Consider the following 21,096-nt stretch of genomic DNA (forward strand, 5'->3'; position numbering starts at 1 on the left):
ATGTATTTTTAATTTCTTTTTTTTTAAGTTTATTTATTTTGAGAGAGAGAGAGAGAGAGAGAGAGACAGAGAGAGCGCCACAAGCAGGGGAGAGGGGCAGAGAGGAGAGACAGAATCCCAAGCAGGCTCCATGCCATCAGTGCAGAGCCTGATGTGGGGCTCAAACTCACAAACTGGGAGATAATGACCTGAGCTGAGATGAAGAGTCAGATGCTTAGCCAGTTGAGCCACCCAGGTGCCCTTTTAATTATATTTCTTAATGAAGTTTGAAACATTTAAAAAATTATCACACGAAATTTATCTTAAGATTATCCTTGATTTTTTAGTCACTTTTCCTCCCAAAAGAACCCTTTTTGAAATTGTGTTTTTTAACTAGTTAAGTTGGGGTTATTAATGACATTACCCAATAAATTATTTTATTAATAAATAAGTTAATAAGTAAAATGGTATTAATATACATATCTGACCATTGACTAGAATTTTAGAATGAACTGAAATTAATTTGAGGATGCAGACATTTTAAAGGCTGAGTAGAGATATCATTGAAGATGCTTCTATGCTTGACCAACAATGTATATACAGACAATGACGTACAATTGTCTAATTACATGTATTAGGTAAATGAAGAATGAAGAATCAATTACCATAAAAGTCTGTGAACAAGTCAAAGTTAGGGATGGTTTCTTATTTATATAATTCTCTATGAGGCCCTCTTTCTCTCCTATGCTGCTCCCTAAAACAGAATACCTACCTTAGTGCTGAGCACATAATAGATACCCCAAATTAAGGGTTGATTCTATTTGTTTCTTTAATATGGTTTCTTTATTTTTAAGATTTATTGACTTATCCAGCTTCTTGAACTACATAACTTTTACCTAAATAACAGAGCATAAAGGAAAATATTTGGTATGAATGAGCTCTAGTCATACCGAGCTCTGGAACTATTTGTGAAATGTTATGACTAATAGGATGTTATTAAAATACATACCAGAAGAGGGCAGCACCACCAAGGCCCCCAATAGTCACATCAGTCAGACCGTCCCCATTTAGATCCATTTCTCCATGGATAGACTGGCCAAAAAATTTCAGTGTCTTGCCATCTCCACCTGATGCAATACGCTGTGAAAGTACCAACAGAGAGGTTTTATGCCAGAAGAGTATATTCAAAAACAGTTTTAAATAAATCTGAGAACTTGGATTGGTTAACATAATATTAAATTTAAAGACCTTTTGGAAAACTGCCCAAAAAGCCCCTCATGTGGAGACAAGATGAATTACTCAGATGTTACCAAAAGTTATTCTTTTTATAGTACAGACAAAATAATTTCAGGGTCACTGACACCAGAGAGAAAAAAATTATATAACGTCATCTTGTCTAATGCTCAAGGAAAACATTAGTGAGTAACTGGCTCTTCCTTTCTAGTTTCCACTCAGTCCCATAACACAGAGTTATTTGAAGATACTGGAACCTTGAAAACACATCATACAAGCAAGAGGGGGAGTAGAAGTTTGTCCTAGGGGTCAGTTTAGGGGTCAAAGAATTGGGGGGGGTGGATATAAATAGCACATTCCATCAGATACATTTTCTCTTTGTTAAAGGTCAAGGGCACTATAAAAATCGATAGGCACAAATGAATATGGAGTTCTTGAACATTGATTTGTGCACACTGTGTACACCCATACATAGTGTGTTTAAAAGTTGTACTTCCTGGTTTAGCTTTGACTCAAGCTGATAACATATATATTTTTAATTTTAGAGAGAGGGAGAGTGAGAGACAGAGAGAGACAGAGGAGATTCCTGAGCAGGCTACACACTTAGGGAGGAGCCTGACGCGGGGCTTAATCCCACAACCCTGGGATCATGACCTGAGCTAAAATGGAGAGTTGGATGCTCAACCATCCAGGGGCCCCTAAGCTGATAATATTTTCATAGAACTGATAGCAAGAAGAAAGGACTGACAGACCCTCCCTAAACTTGGGGGTCTTCTTATCCTCTTGTTTTTCACTTAAAAACCATAAATTCAGAAGCCAAACAAGGCAAACCAATAGAAACATTTTTCATGCTTAAATATTTGTGGCTCATTGGGAAATATTTCCTTATGTGTTCAGCAAACAAATCAGGAGATATCAGCCTCATTGGTTCTGGAGGAGTTCATTCAGTTTGATTCTGGATTATTCCCCACACAAGCAGCACCTCTGGTTACCATGGAAACAGGTGAGCACATCCTCACTTATCCTTGGGAAAGAGTTTTTCCAATAATTAAGCAAAATCAACTCTAATATTCTTTCTTGTGGTTATTTAAAGCTGAATCTTGAGTCAGCCACCATTTTACAAAATAAATTTCTTATGACAGTCTATTCCTATTATTAGTGATTTAAATATCCTCTTGTTTCTACTGCAAATGCCATTCCACTGAATTTTCAGGATTAGTAGTGAAGGAATAAAGTGGTAGAACACAAGAAAGAAACTCCTTCCTGCAATTCCTAATTGCGTCACATTCCTGTGGTTCATATTGTCTGTTTTCAGTTAAGTAATACCATGAAATATTTGCTTTGAAAGAAACAAATAATTTACTGAATGGATGGAAGTGTTGTTACTGAAACATGCCCTTTACTTTATTGTTTCATTAATGTCATTATGGCTTTATGAAAAATTAAGTACAACTTCACAATACATGAATGGATTTTGAGAATTCTCTTGACTACAGTATGGAGAGAACAGTCAAATATAAAAAGAAATAATTGATGACCCAATTTTCTTTTCATGTTATATAAGTAGTTCAATGCCTAACTACCATGGTTACTTAAAAATCAGACAATTACATTAGAAGAATTCCTTTAAACTCTTCTGTAAATTTGTATTTTGCTCATGTAGGAAAAAATTACATTTATGGATTAGAATCATTAACTGACAATAAATTTAAACAAGAACAACAGAAAATCGCCTGTAGGTTAAGCTTAGTTATTCAGATTTTTTTCCAGGAGGGATTACTTGTGAGGAAATTATAAACCTTCAGGAACACAAATAATTTGATGAAAATATACTAATTTAATTCATAAATATAAATGTAATCCAATTTCATTACAACAGCATGGATACTGAATATAAATACAATAATCTCATCTTCTTTATTGGCTAAATTATATCATTATTGTTCTTTTATTTAGAAAGTGGTATCCTCTGGGGTGCCTCAGTGGCTCAGTCGGTTGGGCATCCAACTCTTGATTTTGGCTCGGGTCGTGATCTCACGGTTCATGGGTTTAAGCCTCGTGTTGGGCACCATGTTGACAGCACAGAGTCTGCTTGAGATTCCCTCTCTCTCCCTCGCTCTCTGCCCCTCACCTGCTTGCTCTCTCTCTCTCTCTCAAAATAAATAAATAAGCTTTTAAAAAATAAATAAAAAGAAAGTGATAACCTCTGTTTAGGATCAGGCACATTGTAAATGTTAAATAGTGTCATCATAAAGTATTCTTTTGTTTTTTACCATTTTGAAAGCTCAGATCATGGAGCCATGGCAAAAGAAAAAGCAGAAAAAACTAGAAAAGAGGATAAAATACAAAAAAATGCTTCTATAAAGAAAACTTAGAGGGAAATTAAATCTAGTTTTCCAATAGAGTCAGAAGAAAAAAATATAAATAACTCATGAAGCAAGACAAGAAGCAAGCCTAGCATTGAACCCGCTTAATGTTTAAGGGTGGGAATAGTAGGCTGAACTTCTTACTTGTGCATACTCTTGCCTTATAGTCTTGCCACTCCCATGATAAATGTACACGGCTCCCCCATGATCATCTTCCAGGGGAGCTCCTATCACAATGTCATCAAATCCATCAAGATTGAGGTCTCTCACAGCAGCAATAGCTGTTCCAAAACGAGCCCCACACGGCTCATTTTTGTTTTCTTTTGTGCATGAATTGTGCTTCAGAGATGAACAACAAGTCTGCTTAATGGGTTCCAGGCTCATTTGATATTCAAACCTTGTCTGGAAGAAAGATAAACAGGATACTTATGAATTTCTATCGTTACGACAGCACAGTGAAATTTTTAAATACGTACTAAATCAGAGCTATTAAAAACCATTTGTACATCAACAGTAAAGTTTGTAAAATTTCTTAAAAATTGTGGTTATCTGAGAGCAAAGTTAAAGATTTTAAAGAACAGATTGTAGAAGTGTGGGGAAGAAGACATATTGAGCATTTTAATGTATTCTCTTTTTAATGCAATCAAGTGACTATATAACTCACAGCATGCTTTTAAAACCAAATAACTGAATTTTTAAACCCTCAGTTCAGGTTGCTATCCTTTCTTCATCCAATATTTGCTTCTTTGAAATGTCTCTATACAGTCTCCTCCACAGGGTAAAGAGAAAATTTACTCTATTCAAAAAGTAAGCTTTTCCCAATGCTATCTAGGGCAACCCCCATGCCCCCCCCCCCAACTCAGTAAAGGTCAGAAAGTACTAGTAATGATGGACAGGAACACACTTTCTAGGAAAACAAGGAAAAACAGCAAGGGCCAAAGAAATTGATGGGAGGAATGATACAAAATGATAGGAAGAAAGGTACACAATTTATGAATTAAAATAATTAATATGGAGAGACTCTAAGAATTTAAAAAGCTAAAGAGATAAGTACTGAATTTGCTGTAAAAAGCAAAAACCCTTCTAACAAAGACATCAAGAATTATTGCATCTACAAATGATGTCGAAAGTCAGGAGTGGAAAACAAAACCTCACTCCAGCCCAATGAAGTATTCCAAAGACCAAAGTAGTTTACTGTAACTGTCTGATGTCACTGCCTTAAAATTCACTACTCCACAGTCTCTCTGCTTCCCCAGCTTTTTTGGACAGCTAATGCAGTTTAAACTGCTAGTGTTCCCAACACCTCCAGGCCAGAGCCTTGAATGGTTGCCCTGTGAGTTTATTTAGCAGTTTAGTGAGATTTATATTTATCTCTATATATTCTGCTAAAAAAGGATAGTTCACATTTCCAAGCAGAAAGCATCCAATGGTTTGAACTACTTTATTAGAACTGTAAAATATTCATTTAGAAATGGAGGAGTTGGTGACGGTAAAGGGGCCCTGAAAGATTCTTTGCTCCTTTTTCCAAAGTGAGTACAAAATTAGAACTGCATTATTTATTTGAAATTGAAAAAAAGGAAGAGATATTCACGAATTTCTACCAAATGCAGAGTGATCATTACCTGATTCAGGGCATACACATATACTTTTCCTTGTTCCTCTTTCTCTGTTCCCATGTACATGGGAGCCCCAACCAGAAGAATGTCAGTATTAGAATCTTTATCAACGTCAAGTGTGGTTAAAACACTGCCAAAGTAGGAACCAATCTAAGGTACAAAACAAAACAAAATAGTGTGATGAACATCAGAAATTCTCAAGAGAGCTAAAGGCTGCATTTCTTTTACTTATAGTAATCTAGAAGAGTATTTGAAATTCAGATATATATAGAAATAGAAATAAAATACAGAAACAGATTCTACCTGGAAGCTCTTTATTGGTTCTTGTGGGAGGCTAATAAATAGACCCATCCCTGAGGATGAGCAGCCGTCATAGATTCTGCAGCTTGAGAGTAAGAGAAATGGCTTCCTTTAGATTTCATCCTAAACACTCTTTCTTCTCCAAAAAGCAGAAAAGATCAGTAATGCTACCATAATTTGTTAAAGAAAATAAAATGAGAAAAACAATAAAAGGCATTCTGGGATGGCTTCAATATGTTTATTTACAGTAATATGAAAATGTGAATAATATACAGTATGAAGAACTGATTTGTCTTGGAACACTGATGTAGCATTTCACCTTGTAGATTTAGAAAGTTGTTTATTCGACAAAATGGCTAAGTCTTGTCCTAGCACTTGTGGAAGATAGAGAAATATAAAAGGATTGCAGAGGGACCATCTTTTAAAGATACGGATGTATTTTAGGGAAATGCAGGAGACTTACACTTCATTATCTAAATGCAATAACCTTCCCAAATATTGACCTGGGTTTAATATTTGATGCTCTTGATAATTCTCTTACTGAAACTTCCTGTCTTGGCTTCTATGATTTTAATTTTGGTCTCTTGATTCTTCCACTGTATCATAGGCCACCCTTTGTTTTCATCTTTGCTGGCTCCTTTTCCTCCTCCCATGCCCTAGATTTTGGCTTCCCAAAAGCTATGACCTGCATTCCTCCCCCACCCCCACCACTCACCCTGCCATCTCTTATCCTAGATGGCCAATCCTTCCAAACACTTCCATTACTGAAAATTGCAAATTTCTTTCTATCTTCCTTCTCAAGGCTTCAGTGCTACATTCCCAGACATTGGTAGACACTTAGATAACTGCTAGACATTGACTTTTGAATGTCCTTTTCTCATAGGTTGTGAAGGGCTTAAAAGGTTTTTTTTTTTAAGTTGAATAATTACAAACATAAATAAAATGCTGTAAGATCTGGCAACCTTGGGCCTTTATTCCCACAGGGCGATAGCCGTCTGGAGCTGAGTGGGAACTAAATGTTTAGATGGCTCAGGAACTGTCCAGGCCATGGTTCCCACCATTTCCTGTTGTCCTCTGTGCAATAGCTTTATGTATTTACTTTACCTTCCTGGCACCCATAATCATTTGAATTTGTGCTCACTGTTACAGGAAACATGTAAAACCAAATACCATTAAAAACATACCTAAACCACTTGAGTTGCTGACATTCTAATCATGGTGCCACCTTTCTCCCAGATTCCCAGGCTTGAAACTTAAACCATTCATAATACAAATCATTTGTGACTTTCACAAGCAATTCTTCACTTCCTGTCTCGTAAACCATTAATAGACTAATATCAGACGTACGATGTCATACATCATGCGTCATTTTAGAGTCCTGTCAGTTCCTCCTCATTTGTGTCTACTCTAGTCCTTCCTTTTCCATTTTTATTGGTAATACATCATTTTAGGCTCTCCTCACCTTATCCTTGAGAGACAATAATAGCCTTGTTTTTATTGTTGATGCATTTTCTGATTACAAATGTGGGCAAAGTGCTAATAAAACCCTTTAACAAGACATATATATATATATATATATATATATATATGAATCTAGATATGAGATTCTGACTTTTGGTTTACTCTCTGCTCCCCCAGACATCTGATGGGGAAAGGATTTCAATTATATTATTAAGCAATCCTGAGTGTGGTAAAAATAATCTCTGATCGGGGATGCCGCATTTAGGTTGTGGGGAACTATAAATACCTGATGGGCTTCCCAGGATGCAGTGACTATCACAACTACGTGCCCTCAGCAGGGGCCCTGGAAGCTGTATCTATGGTGTTGTTATAAAAGATATTGGCTCCTATAAAGAGAGGGTAGCTCTGCGCCTACCTGACATGTCTGTCTCCTCACACCGAAGCGGTTCTGCTAGGCTGGGCAGCTATGAGCATGCCTGCAGGAGAGGCAGGCTCACACTGCCCTGCCTTTTGGAGTGGTTGGTGATGGCAGGAGGGTGGCCGGGGCGTCTAGTAAGCTGGGATACTTAGCGAAGCCCAAGTGATTGCTGTGCAATAATAACCAACAGCGTAGATGTTTCTTTTAGTTTAACAATATTTGCACATATTTATGTTTGCATATTGTGTGAATAACTTCTTAAACTACTTTTGGTATTTAATATCATCTAACGAGAAGATTTTGACTTTACATGTTATCACTTTCCACTACCTCCAGGAGAAAATCCAAATTCTTTAGTTTGCCATTCAGAACCTCAACAATCAGGGTCCATATTATCTTTTTAACTGGCTCTTCTGCTCTTTCTACCTATCTACGGTCTACCTTTCCCTCTAGACAAGCACAAATGTTACCTGGTATTAAGATTTCTGGCACCAATCCTAGAGTAAAACAATCTTTCCATCTTTAAGATGTACTGTCTGTGCCACGGGCATTTTCATGCTTCTTAATGTTTTAGAACTTTTTTCCTGTATGTATATATCTATCCATTTGTATCTACAGCATCATCTCTATGTTTTACCTCCATTTCCGTGCAACTGAAATGTTCCGGAAGCCAAATATGCAGATATTTTACATTCCTACAAGGAACCCAACACGGGGCCCTGTTTAAGTTTGATGTTGAATATGACAGGACTTTTTGAAGTTTAGGACAATAGATGGGTAATTTAAGTTTACATAGAGTGTAAATGGATTAGAACAGTAATTTTTCAAGCTTACCTGCTCTCCACTGAGTGTCTGGAGAATCCTGATGTCTCCATCTTCCATCCTGTAGATGACAACCTGGCCCGTGTGATTGTACCGTGGCTGTCCGGCAATGTAGAGCACATCTCCCGAAACCGTGGCGGAGTTCACTGTGTAACCTAACAAAAGAGAGATGCCAGATATACTGACTCCTTAATGTCTACACAGAATAAATTAAGATCCACTTTAAAGGGCTGGGAGGATCATTTGTGTATTTTTACAGACTTCTCTCTTTTTTTTTTTTAATATTTTTTTTAAGGCAGGTAAGTTTGTCTTGGTGGAAGCTTTTAGCATGCTCTCTGATTATCTACAGCAACTGCTTTGTCCACCCCCCACCTCAGGTTTTCATTGTTTAAAGGCACAAATGATATAACAATCGTGACAGAAGAAGAAAATAAAAAAAAACCTTCATAAACTCAATTCACCACTTTGTAATAAATCATTTGTGCTTCATCTGGACAGATATGTCTGTGCTACAGAAATTAAACATTTTATATAGGGGAATCATAGCAAATGTAAACCTTTTCTGCATTATTGCTGTAGATTTTTAAGCAGTAATGTGAAGTAACTGAAGTTTATCACTCCTAGTTAAGGCATAAAGGCATTGCGTTTCTACCGCAGGACCATTCCCCAATAGAGTAGTAGAATTTTTAGGTGGTTTTTAATTTTCTGATATTATACTTAAGCCTGCAAAGACATCCTTGAACACTTAACATTTTTACTTCTTTTGGATTTTCTTTGATGATAAATTTCAAGGAATAGATTACTGGATCAAATTTTCAGTTCTTTCAGTGTTTGGCAAATTGTTTCCAGAACATTTGTACTAATTTATCCCACGCACAGCCAAAGGACAGACTAGTTTCATCAAACTCTCCCAAACATTGGGTATCATTACTATTATTCAAATTTGTGGATGTTCTAATAGATATTAAGCATAATCTAACAATAATACTTCACTGTGATTTTAATTTGTATCTGTTTGATTACAAAGAGGTGTAGGGTGGGTGGGTTACACAGGTGATGGGGATTAAGGACGGCAGTTGTTGTGATGAGGACCAGGTGCTGTAGGAAAGTGTGGAATCACTATATTGTACACCTGAAATTAAAATTACACTGTTTGTTAGCTAACTGGAATTTAAATTTAAAAAGTGAGCTTCGACATTCCTCTTTTTTAATTGGGTTTTCTTGCCCATTACATTTTTTTGTGTCTTGAAGGTAGACTATTGTTAATTTTTGAGTGAAGAGTTAGATTTATTCCTTGTGCTTGTAGGGAACAGTGCTAAATCAGTGAATAACAATTCTCCTGTGCTGATTTCAACTTTACAGAAGGAAGAAGTGTTCTTATAACCAGATCTGTCCATCAGTGGATCAGAGGGCAGATTATTTTTCCAAAGGCCACAGAACCACATTTCTTACTAAGAAAAAAGATTACATTGTTAATTTATTTTCCAAGTGTTTTCCTGCAAGGCAATAGTTTCACTTTCTTACAGAACTTTTGAGGAGGATCAGAGGTTTTTGTACTAAAATATGTTTAATCTTACAAGTGCAAAAGGAACACAATTCCTCAGGCATATTTTCCTTCAGGCATATTTTCTCCCATTCTCATTTCTTCATCTTTCTTTGAGCTTCTAAAAAAATTATACATAATAAATTGTAGACTGTTCTTTTTCAAACAATTAATGTGTCATAATTCTTCTGTTACTAACCACAATATTGCTTAAAAAATAAAAACTTTAAGGTCATGTTTATATATAAATAAAATAAAAAAGAAGAATGTGCAAAGCAAAGGCTGTTTTATTTCATGTCATTCTACTAAGAAATATTAAGCAAGGATTGGCCTAAGAGAGTTAGTACACTTTATTTTTGCTTTTTTTTTTTTTACCTTACAGAGCTATGAATGCAAACTAATAAAAGAACCTTTAAAAAAATTAAAAATTATGTTTGAGGTTTGGAGTTGTGTGATAATTTAGTTAGTTTTGATAACTTCATAACTAAAACTATTACCTGAAATCTTCCCAGAGACAGTACCTACTGGTCAGGTAGTTACTGGGTGGAAGCTGAGGAATCCAAAGACAATAAAGAGGGAGAAAAAAAGGAGGCCATGTAAATAAAGTCTAGTTTTCATGAAAGGAAAATAATTATACACATCTAAGTTTAATGTTGTTTTCTGAAAGAAAAAAAGAATTGAAGAGAAAGGAAAATTCATGGCATAGCCTGCTGCATGGATTTATAAAGAATAAATCCTGTCAGCTTTCACAATTCACTTCCTGGGAAAAGTGCTAGGACCTAGTGAGGTAATGGGAAACAGGTATGCTCTGCTTTGATGTCATGTGTTTGTTTGCCTCACATCTTTACATTTTTTTTGAATTTGTCCGGCATGATTAGAAGTGGGAAGACTGTAGGTGGAGGAGGCAGGGAACTTCGACTGTATTCTCACCATCAAAAACGCTTGCTAAGTGCATACTGGCCTAAAGCAGTTCCTGGATGAGTGACTATATCCTGAGAGGTTCGACAACTTCTGTTCCTACTTCTTTCTGGTCATTATTAGTATGAGATTTTTTTGTTTTCTCCATAAGATTTTCCATTGCCTAATGACTTACAATGCACATAGGTTTCTGACTAACACATTCAAGCTCTTTTTATTTTTCTTTAAAAAAAATGTTTATTTATTTAGTTTTGGAGAGGGAGAGAGAGTGTGTGAGCAGGTGAGGGGCAGAGAAAGAGGGTGAGAGAATCCCAAGCAGACTATAGGTGTGCTGTCAGCAAAGAGCCTGACTTGGGGCTTGATCTAACAAATCCTGAGATCATGAACTGAGATGAAATGAAGAGTCTGACTCTTAAGTTACTGAGCCACCCAGGCACCTTCAAACACTTCCTAATTCGTAATCCACACAGGCAGACATTTTGAAATTCTCATTTCAGATTTAGATTAATATTTGGGGTACAAAGCTATTTTTCTCCCCTATCCCCTTTCTGGGTGCTTTTCTATTTTAAAATAAATTTTATATATCTTAAATGTTATATTGGCAAAATATCTTATGTGCTAACTTGTGATTAATCTAATGAAATGAATTCTAAAATATAAAAACATCATCTTAGTACATTGTAGACAACGTACCCCCAAATTTCCTTTTTTGGGAAGAAAGGAATCATATGTTATAAATACTGTGGTCAGGAATGAAGGTTCTCTTAATTTTGTCTTGCTCCAGTGATATCTTTAAGTCTTGAATTCTCCAAGTCTGCTTTAAGCACCATGAATCCAAGCTTTTGGGGGATAATGGATTTAGGCTTCCTAAGACTACTTGGTTTTAAGGAATTTCATCACATAACAAGAAGTCAGAATATAAAAAAATACTACAGTATTATTAAAATGTGTGAACTTAAGATTTGTGGACTTCATGCTGTATCTTTAGTTTTTTAAATGTTGTTAATTTTGAAATGAACACTGGAATAAGAATCACGATACCTAGATTCTAGTTTCAGGTATGTCATAGGTAGCTGTGACATCATTTTTCAATTCCTTAATATCTTAATTTGGAAAATTGGATATTAACCATATGCTAAGATTTCTTTTAATGCATATGAATTTTAGGCCCACCCTCTTTGTGTTACAGCACAATCCTCCAAATATTTAAAAGATATGCAGTGTATATTTTGTTTCCTAACCATCAATTTCTTCAAATTTTGCAGACATTGGGGAAGGAAAGAAAGGAATTTTTTCTAGATCAGTATCCTTTAGATAATCTTTTATTGGCACATCCTAGTTTAGCATTTTCTTTTGTAATGTGTGATGTTTAGAACAATGGAATGCTCTAGCTGCTCTCTGACCAGGACAGAATGTAATAGGAATTTTACGAGAAATAAACTAGACTTTCATGAATGCAGTTCAGCATGTGTTAAGGGGTTTAGCACTCACATTGTATGTACTGCTTACCACTGTAGTTTTAATTATCTAAATCCCTCAGGCCTTTCATTTTTAAGTCCTACCTGCCTCTACAGTTTTAAGATGTGTCTTTGAATAAGGAAATGTATGGACCTACCAGTAAAGACCTCCTACCTTTCTCATAAAATAGAAAGAATCTGGATAGAGAGAAAAAGACTTGCCTCCAGGACAGAAAGATCCCAGAGAGGAATGCTAACATACTAAAATATGAACACTGAAAAGTATTTGTTTCCTTAACCGCTGCACCTCCAGCAGCAAGAAAATACCTGGGGCAAAACAGGTGTCCCTCAAACATTTGTTGAGTGAGTAAAGTGTTGGGAAACCATATTCTGAGGGTTCTTTTCATCCTAGGCCCTAATTGTTTACTGGGATCATTTAGTGATAGAACACTTCCCTGGTATCCCCTAGGCAGCTCAGTACAGATGGAGAATAAGGTGATAACAGACACATACCTCCTCATTCCAGAAAAGTCTTTGAAAAATAAGATGACATTACATCACTGGGCTTAAGTTCAATATTTGTCTGGTTGTGAATAGAACTATTAAAGAAGAAGCTATATGACAAGACAAATTAAAATTTTATTTTCCAAAATTAGGACTCATAGAAAGAAATGATATAGGATGTTTTAGAAAATATGGGAGTCTGATCTGCAGGATATTAGCTGTGTCAAGGTTTCTCTTTTTACCATCATTTCCTGTCCACCAGGTGCAAAGCTCTTCTTGAAGTTAATGAGAATACCAGACACAGGGAGACTTCAAAAAGTGCACATATCAGCCTAAATCATTCCTGCACTAGGGAGCCCTTCTGAGAAAGTGTGATCTCCATGTTCTAAGATTGCTCAGAAATTAAGGCTGCTTGGGAACTTTCAGGGCTCCTACAAAATGTCTAGCTCTTGGAAGTTATCAGTCTTCACATGGTTATAAGTAACCTATGTAAATATAAGCAAATAATGCTAAAAATAAAAACAAAACCAAAAATAAACGACAATAATTTTCTATCAATTACATCTAAACTTTACCTAAATAAGAAGCAAGAGGTTCATTCTTTTTGGTAGACTCAACATTAAAGGTTGTGTTTTGAGGGATTATGATTCGATTAGCCTTCTGCATGACGACTGTTCCATTCCAATCATAGGCTCCTACTGCTCCAAGCATGACCCAGTCCTTATATCCAAATAGAGAAAACAAATGACATTCAACAAAGTAGCAAGAACACAGCATTAACAATATGATAGATTCTATTCAAAGTGCTTTACATATATTAACTTAGAATCCTCACAGTAATACTATGGTAACCTGGTAGAGTAACTTGCTCTCGGTTATACAGTACAATTGCCCACTGAAATGTCAATATTCCTTTGCAGGGACTCAGATGCATTTTTTTTCATCAGCTACAAATGATATATTTCCTAATCTTGTCTTTCTGTTTAATTCTGGGTGTCAAGAATCCCAGGTCTTGAATATGGTATTCTAATAAGATCTTTAAATACAATGAGATTGAGAAAAAGATACAATTCATATCATTAGCAACCATTTTAAATTAAGTATTTCATTTAGCCAGATGTATAATTACATAAGGCAGACCTCAAAATGTTTGATTCACAATTATTAGTACGATATAGTGAACTGTGGGATATAACATGTTTTCTTAATATGCTTGTGAAATGCCATTTTCCTATTTCAATTAGAAACATCATCACAGTCTGAATAACTGGGCAAGCCATGAACTGCTAGTTGCACTTATAATGGTGATGCCTGGGCATTGTTTTTGGGAGCAGAAACCTTAAAAAAAATATTTCATTTTCTACCAAGTGGTCAATATACCTGTGAATAATGAGCACTGAAGCCAGTCTGAGACATTTCCATTTCAAATGAAGCTGCTGACTGGTCAGCTGTAGCTATAACAGAAAAATAAATGACTTTTAGCACACTTGATTTGGAGAAGACAGAAACAAATTACAGACTGGGCTCTTTACCAACCAGAATTTCCAACATCTTTTGGGTATGTTCAGCCACACATTTCTCAACCCCAAATTCCTATGTAGGGCTGGGTAAAGGACAGAGAAGGTTAGCAGAAGGGCCGTGGCTAGATTCTTGACCATTGGCTTCCCCACCCTTGCTGGAGAAGTTGAGAAATCTCCATTCATGCTTCTCTTCCTATACTCTAGCATACTTGTGGATGGTATGGCACTTTGGATCCATGTGGTTAAATTCAAAAGTACTGAAGTTGAAAACCTCCTTCTTCTTCTCACATTGTGGGAATCCTGTTCAGACATTAGCCTAAACTGACCTGATATGTTACAGGGCTAAAACATCTTTATTCACATATTTAAAGAAGTCTCTTGACTCTACCAGGTCCACTTGCATTTCCAGGTACAGATCCTCTTGGAATTCCATTATGTGATAAAGACTGTAGGGGTTCTGGGATTGTGTTTTCTCTAATTTCTGGTGGTAGGTATCACTCACAAATTCGAAGGCGACTTTTTGATGGGTTTTTGGCCACATACCATTCAATCACATATTTTTTAAAGAATCTGTGCCCTTTTTCTTTCTTTCTTTCTTTCTTTCTTTCTTTCTTTCTTTCTTTCTTTCTTTCTTTCTTTTGTTAATGCTATGTAAAAGGTTCAGGAGCAAGCATTAGGTATTTAAGCTCTTTACTGAAATACAGAGATAGTCCAGAGCATTCCATGGAAAAATATGCTACTCTCAAAATATTTACCGACCCAAAGCCACAACCTCCTAAGGGGATCGAGGGAATGTTGATTCATTTGCTTTCAGTGGGGAGTTACTGATTTATTTGGCTTTGAAAATAAGTTAAAAATAGTGCATAATTTTAAGAAAGTCAGTCTGCCTTCTCATTGAGGCATGAGAATAATTAAATTTGTGAAATCAAACTTATTTACTAGTTATTTCCTGGCATAAATTTGTTAACAAATACATCAGTGATTGCTTTTTTATAGGACTAGGTTAAATGGGGATATCAATCAAGAATTCCAATACATCATTTTAATCTCATGTATGAATTATCCCCTAATTTAAATGACAGAGGTGCACTTTAATTTTATTTTAAATCTGATTTATTTATTTTAAATAAATAAATAAATAAATATTTATTTATTTATTTATTTATTTATTTATTTATTTATTTTAAGTCCACAGTACTTTATGGTGCCTTCTTATTTATCTGTGCAAGACCATTGCAAGAGCACAGCAGTGAATACCTGCATGCTTCCAGTACCTTCTCCTGCTGCTGTTCTGCTTATAGCTGAGGATAGAGAGAAGGGAGTTTTGTGACAATCCTCCTGCTGAATCATCATCATGGTAATAGCCCCTTGAGCATCCCTGAACTTCTTGCTGTCAACTCCTCCCCGAACTGTTCATAAGTACTGACATAACCACTCTCCCACTGTGCAGGTTAGGCATTTTAGCATTTCTCCCACGTGCTGGGAAAGGAAGACATGGAACCTTTCTGAGTTCATTGGGCAAGTTGGTGACCTGTTCTCTTCACTAGGTGGCACTGTCGTTGGCAAGGAGGAATTTCATAATTGCTGCTCTTTACCATCTCAAGATAAATGTTGATAGGAAATGGACACTTCCCAAGTAACAAGGAAACGAAATCCTTTCTGATCCCAGTTATGAAGAACATCAGTCAAAACACTGCATTTGATTAGCCCTGAAAGTATATCAGTAAAGATGTGGTAGACATTTTAATCTGAGGACATTTTTTAAAAAATTCACTTTATGTATTTAGTTTTATTTATTTATTTATTTTGAGAGAGAAAGAGAGACAGCACGAGCATGTGCATGTGAGTGGGGGATGGGTAGAGGGAGAGAGAATCTTAAGCAGGCTCCACGCCTAGTGCAGAACCCAATGCAGGTTCAATCTCATGAATGTGAGATCATGACCTGAATTGAAATCAAGAGTCAGAGGCTTAACTGACTGACCCGCACAGATACCCCCCAGATAATTTTGCTTTTAAATATACAGACTTCTTAAAGTGTCCGGGCATTCCAACATGTAACCTTTAATTCATGGTACGGTTAGTTTAGAAGCAACACAAAAATGTCATTTAAGGTAAATTGGGCCCTTCTTCCCCCAGTAGCTGATGTAGGTAGACTTCATTTATAGAAGTCCTACCAGGTTATACTTACTTGCTTACTTAAGATGAGTTTAAAAATGAGACAGTATTGTACTTAACTATTAATGTAACTAAGTAATTTTTCATTTAAATGGTCTTTACAGATTGTTTATATCACATCTTAAAACTTATTACAATTATTAAAAATTAAAAGTGCACAATGACTTGGAAAACTTTATATATTTCCTTCCTTAAGGCCAGCGAAGCTTATGGTCTGGCCTATTAGTAAATGCCACTGGGAGCTGCTGTGAGACCAAAGCCACTTAAAACTGACTTGTGCACAGAATGCAGGACAGCCAAGTTCTTCAGAAGCAGCTGTGACTTCAGACAGATAAGTAATTCAAGAGTTCTGTTTCTAAAGGCACAGGGTAAAAGCAGCCAGGGCAGAAGGGAGGAGAAATGAAGTCTGCATGGGCTGTAGCTGTTCATCAAATCTAACCCAAATCTCCTACTTACTAGTCGTGATCCAGTCATGAAATCGGCTGGGTGAGTCACCACCAGCATTTTTTTAATTAAAAGAGAAGAGAAAATGAAAACTAGAACCTATCAGAGTGCTTTGCATATAATAAGGGTTATTCTGTTAAAGGTTGTTTTATTTTTATATGTATACATGTATGTGCACTGGGTCATGCAGAAGTGGAAAAATTTTCCCTTCTTCTCTTCTAGATTCTGTGGCTGGTTTAATAATTAAATTGAGCTAAAAAATTAGTCAATTTAATTTTTAGAGGAAAATTTAATTTCATATGGGAACCCCCAAACTATGAGACTGAAGGGCAAGTGGGGGTGGCGGAGACTTACATGATGCCATCCTGACCTACAGAATGGGGTAGGGGCCTGGGGCTTCGAAGGGAGGAGCACAGTTCACAGTATATAAGAAGAACAGATGTTTGGCAAGTAGAAGTTTGCCCTGCTATGCAGATAGGTCTTTAAAAAGTTCTCTTTGGTTATACCTTTTATTCTGGACCAGGCCACCTATGTGAATTCTTTTAGGTTGTTAAGGGAGAGGTAAAAGTTCTTCCTGAATGGGCTGGAACTTGATTGCCTTCAGCTCAAAATAATCTACATGCCAAAGCAACATATTTTGGGATGGCCTATTTTGCTCCCCTTTAGTCACAAGGAAAAGTGTATTTATTATCATGGGTCACTGTCATATAAAGCTTGAAAGTCATTACTCTAAAACATTTTCCTTCCTTTCTATACATTTGAATATTCTGTCTGTTGGTCACTTTTCTGCATTTTCCTGGTCACTTGATGCTCAAAATGGTCCACCTTGTTTCAGTTATCTCTCTTTCTCATTTTATTTCTCTGTTTCCCAGTATCAGGTCATGCTTCTCATTATCAGGTCACATCAGGGTGACTGAGAAAGTGCTCATGAATTTCTATGTTTAAGATACAAAACAATAGTTCTTCAGTGTGTCCTCACAAGGACAGAGTCCATTGGATTCAGATAAGGGCATAAAAACAGAACTCTCTGGAGGTTTCTCATCCTAGGTTGAGGGAAAGATGCACGTTCTCTTAGTCTCCAGTTAACAGAGAATATGAAGGAGGAGGCTTTTTTCAGTTTGCCTGGCATAACAATTCCAAAAACTTTTTTTTTCTTTTTTTTTGGTCAGGCAAGGGCCAGTTCCAAAAGAATTTGATACTTGACCTCTTCCACCTAAGGCAGGGGAAGGAATGCCATGATTTATTTTCTTCAGTAGCCAATCGCCATTGCAACATCCAAAAAAAGAAATCCACAAAAAAGTAATGACTTAGACAAGTATAGTGAACCAATGTTTTACTGCCATGGGAGTTAAGGCAGAGTTCCATAAAGACCTTTAAAATGGGCAAGAAGCAAAACGGGAGAAAATAAATGAACAATAAAGTTATTGCAAATAAGGACAGTTCTATAGAAGCCCAAAATAAAAAAAACAAATTAAAAAAGAAAACTTGAGCTAGGTCCTCCATTTTCTAAACCCGTGTCACAGAAAAGGACTAAAACACATGGGCACATTTTTGTTCTTGTGAGTCTACACTGATCATTGCCTTCTTTCAGCCCTCACATTAGCCCTGCCATGTCCTTACAAAGAGAGATGCCAACAGACACAGGGCTATGTGAGACAGCCATCTTGGTGACAGATTTACAGAAAAGGGCACTGTTCCATGCTGGTTATTGTACACAGTAAAAATGCATTAGCCATGTAGAAGAAATAAACACCAAAAGGCCATTACATTAAATTGAATTGTAGAGAAAACATGCGGGAGTCTGAGAAATAGTCATACCTTCCAGGGCGAATATTCTTTCTCCGAGAGCTTCAACAATAGTGACTAGAGCTAATTCATCAGAGACATTGAAGAAATGCTTTTCAGTGGGTTCACTTGCAATTGATTTTATTTCTTCCACAAACTTTTCAGTGCTTAAATTTCCTCTGTTATAGCTCCCAAGAATCTAAGACATGACAAAAATGGCAAGGTTATATTTTAAATTCTGTATATTAATTAAGGATCTCAAGCGTTTTGTCAACAAACAAGAGAGTGTATAGTACTTTAATATAATAAAATTTTATGTACTTCCACATTCTTGGAAGAATAATTTTCAAATGTGAGATTTCCTAAAATTAACTGTTATATACTGTAATTGGTAGAGAAAACTACAAAGGACAATCTTGTATGTTTCTTCTCTTCCATTACTGTATGCCTGTTTATGAACAGCTACATCTTTAAAGTCTGACAGTTCAACAGTAATGTTATAGTTTCTGAATGTCTCTGGTATTATTCCAGCCTATGCCACCACCATTTGCTGGTAAAAGCAGTTAGCAAGTGAGTTACTTGATCTTGAGTAGGCAGTTCTTCCTGATACTCTTACCAAGAGCCAGTCCCACACATATATTTTGAAAACAGATATTGAACTAAATAGAAATCTTACTTGGCAATTTCTGTTTAAAACCAAATTCTCAAGACACGGACATCTTGTTTATATATACACACACACACACACACACACACACACACACAGAAGAGAGAGAGGCAAGAATTATCTGTTATAGTTAACTGTAATTATTTAAATGTCTTAGCAGGTTTTCTCAAACATCTATTTTATTTTTTAGAATAAGTTTTATTGAGATATAATTCATATACAGTAAAACTCACCCTTTTTAGAGACACAATTCTGAGTTTTGACAAGTCCACACAGTTGGGTTACTACCACTTCAAAATTTAGAACTTTTCTATCAGTGTTCCTCTTGCCCCCTGTGGTTAATCCCTTCCTCCACCTGACCCTTGCAACCAATGATATATTTTCTGTCCTTAAGGCTTTGCTTTTTCCAGAATGTCATATTTAAGAAGTCATATATATGGCATGTAGCCTTTTGTGTCTGACTTCTTTCACTTTGCATAATGCTTTTGAGTCATTCATGTTGCCCCATGAATCAGAAGTTCGGTTTTTTTTTAATTGCACCCAAACTGGAAACAACTCAAATGTCCATAAACAATAAAGTATAGAACAAATCATGGTATATTCAAACAATGTATTATAGAACATGAACCACTGATGCACAAATATCATGGGTAGTCATTATGTTGAGTGAAAAGCTAAACACAAATAGTACATACTGTATGATTTCATTTACATAAATAGAACAGGCAACTTAAGTGATGGTGATATAAGTCACAACATGGTTACTATAGAAGTGGATATTAAACGTGATAGGAAGTATAGGGAACTCTCTAAGGGTGATGGAAATGTTATATATCTTGATCGAGGTGTCAGTTACATGGGTGTATGTGACTATCTAAAGTCATCAAATTGTTCACTTTGTACATAATTTTCACATTGAAATCTTGTATTTCACTGTATGTAATTATTACTTTAAAAAAAATGAATGAACTATAATGACATGAAATAATATGGATTAATTAATTAATTAAATTAATTTTGAGAGTCAGAGTGCAAGCGGGGGAGGGTCAGACAGAAAGGAAGACACAGAATCTGAAGCAGGCTTCAAGCTCTGAGCTGTCAGCCCAGAGCCCAATGTAGGGCCTGAATCCATGAACCGTGAGATCCTGATCTGAGCTGAAGTCAGATTATTAACTGAATGAGCCACCCAGGAGCCCCTTTTTTATTTTAGAGAGAAAGAGAGAATGGAGAGGACCAGAGGGAGAGAAAGAGAGAGAAAGAGAGAGAGAAAGAGAGTGAGAGAGCGAGAATGTCAAGCAGGTCCATGCCCCAACTCAGGACTCCATCCCACGGCCCTGGGATCATGATTTGAGCCAAAATCAAGAGTCAGACACTCAACCGACTGAGCCACTCAGGCACCTCAATCTGGATGAATCTTAACAACATTAAATTTTAAAAGTTTCAAAATACTATATGCAGCATGACACCTTTTTATAGAGTTAAAAAAAGGAACACTTCTAGATATGTATAGATACCAAAAGATTAGAAAAGGAGAGAAATAGATGAGCATAGATTTGGGCCTATGGTTACCAGGTGGAGGGCACCCAGGTGGTGAATGTGGTCAGGTCCATAGATGTTTATAGTGCATACTTACAATAAGTATGCAGGTACAATAATAAACACAAAAACCTATAAAGTGGCCCATGCTTCCACAAATGATGAGGTTTCCTGAACAAAGGATCATGATTAATTCAATTCTATGCTAGTGGAATCTAAAAAATGAAGATAAGATTCTGAGCTCTGTACTATTGCTTGATTTCTAGAATATCCTGCTCCTTGGGGACCAGAAGTAACGATGAAGATACCAGAATTTTCTAACTTCACATTAGATTTTTAAATCATAGACATA

The 21,096-nt window shown here is 36.2% G+C and overlaps 1 protein-coding gene across 2 annotated transcripts in view; it reads right to left on the reverse strand.

Moving 5' to 3' along the window:
• ITGA1 (integrin subunit alpha 1) overlaps positions 1-21,096 on the reverse strand; it is a 161,219-nt gene that overhangs the window by 41,133 nt on the left and 98,990 nt on the right. For both annotated transcript variants that reach the window (XM_047826785.1, XM_047826687.1), the window contains 7 exons: positions 18,575-18,740; positions 13,998-14,071; positions 13,193-13,337; positions 8,208-8,350; positions 5,201-5,344; positions 3,723-3,980; positions 989-1,119 (listed from right to left, as the gene is read on the reverse strand). In XM_047826785.1, the coding sequence (XP_047682741.1) occupies positions 989-1,119; positions 3,723-3,980; positions 5,201-5,344; positions 8,208-8,350; positions 13,193-13,337; positions 13,998-14,071; positions 18,575-18,740 (1,061 nt within the window). The remainder of the gene's footprint in view (positions 1-988; positions 1,120-3,722; positions 3,981-5,200; positions 5,345-8,207; positions 8,351-13,192; positions 13,338-13,997; positions 14,072-18,574; positions 18,741-21,096) is intronic.

The sequence above is a fragment of the Prionailurus viverrinus genome, chromosome A1 (assembly GCF_022837055.1).
Source record: "Prionailurus viverrinus isolate Anna chromosome A1, UM_Priviv_1.0, whole genome shotgun sequence".
NCBI lineage: Eukaryota > Metazoa > Chordata > Mammalia > Carnivora > Felidae > Prionailurus > Prionailurus viverrinus.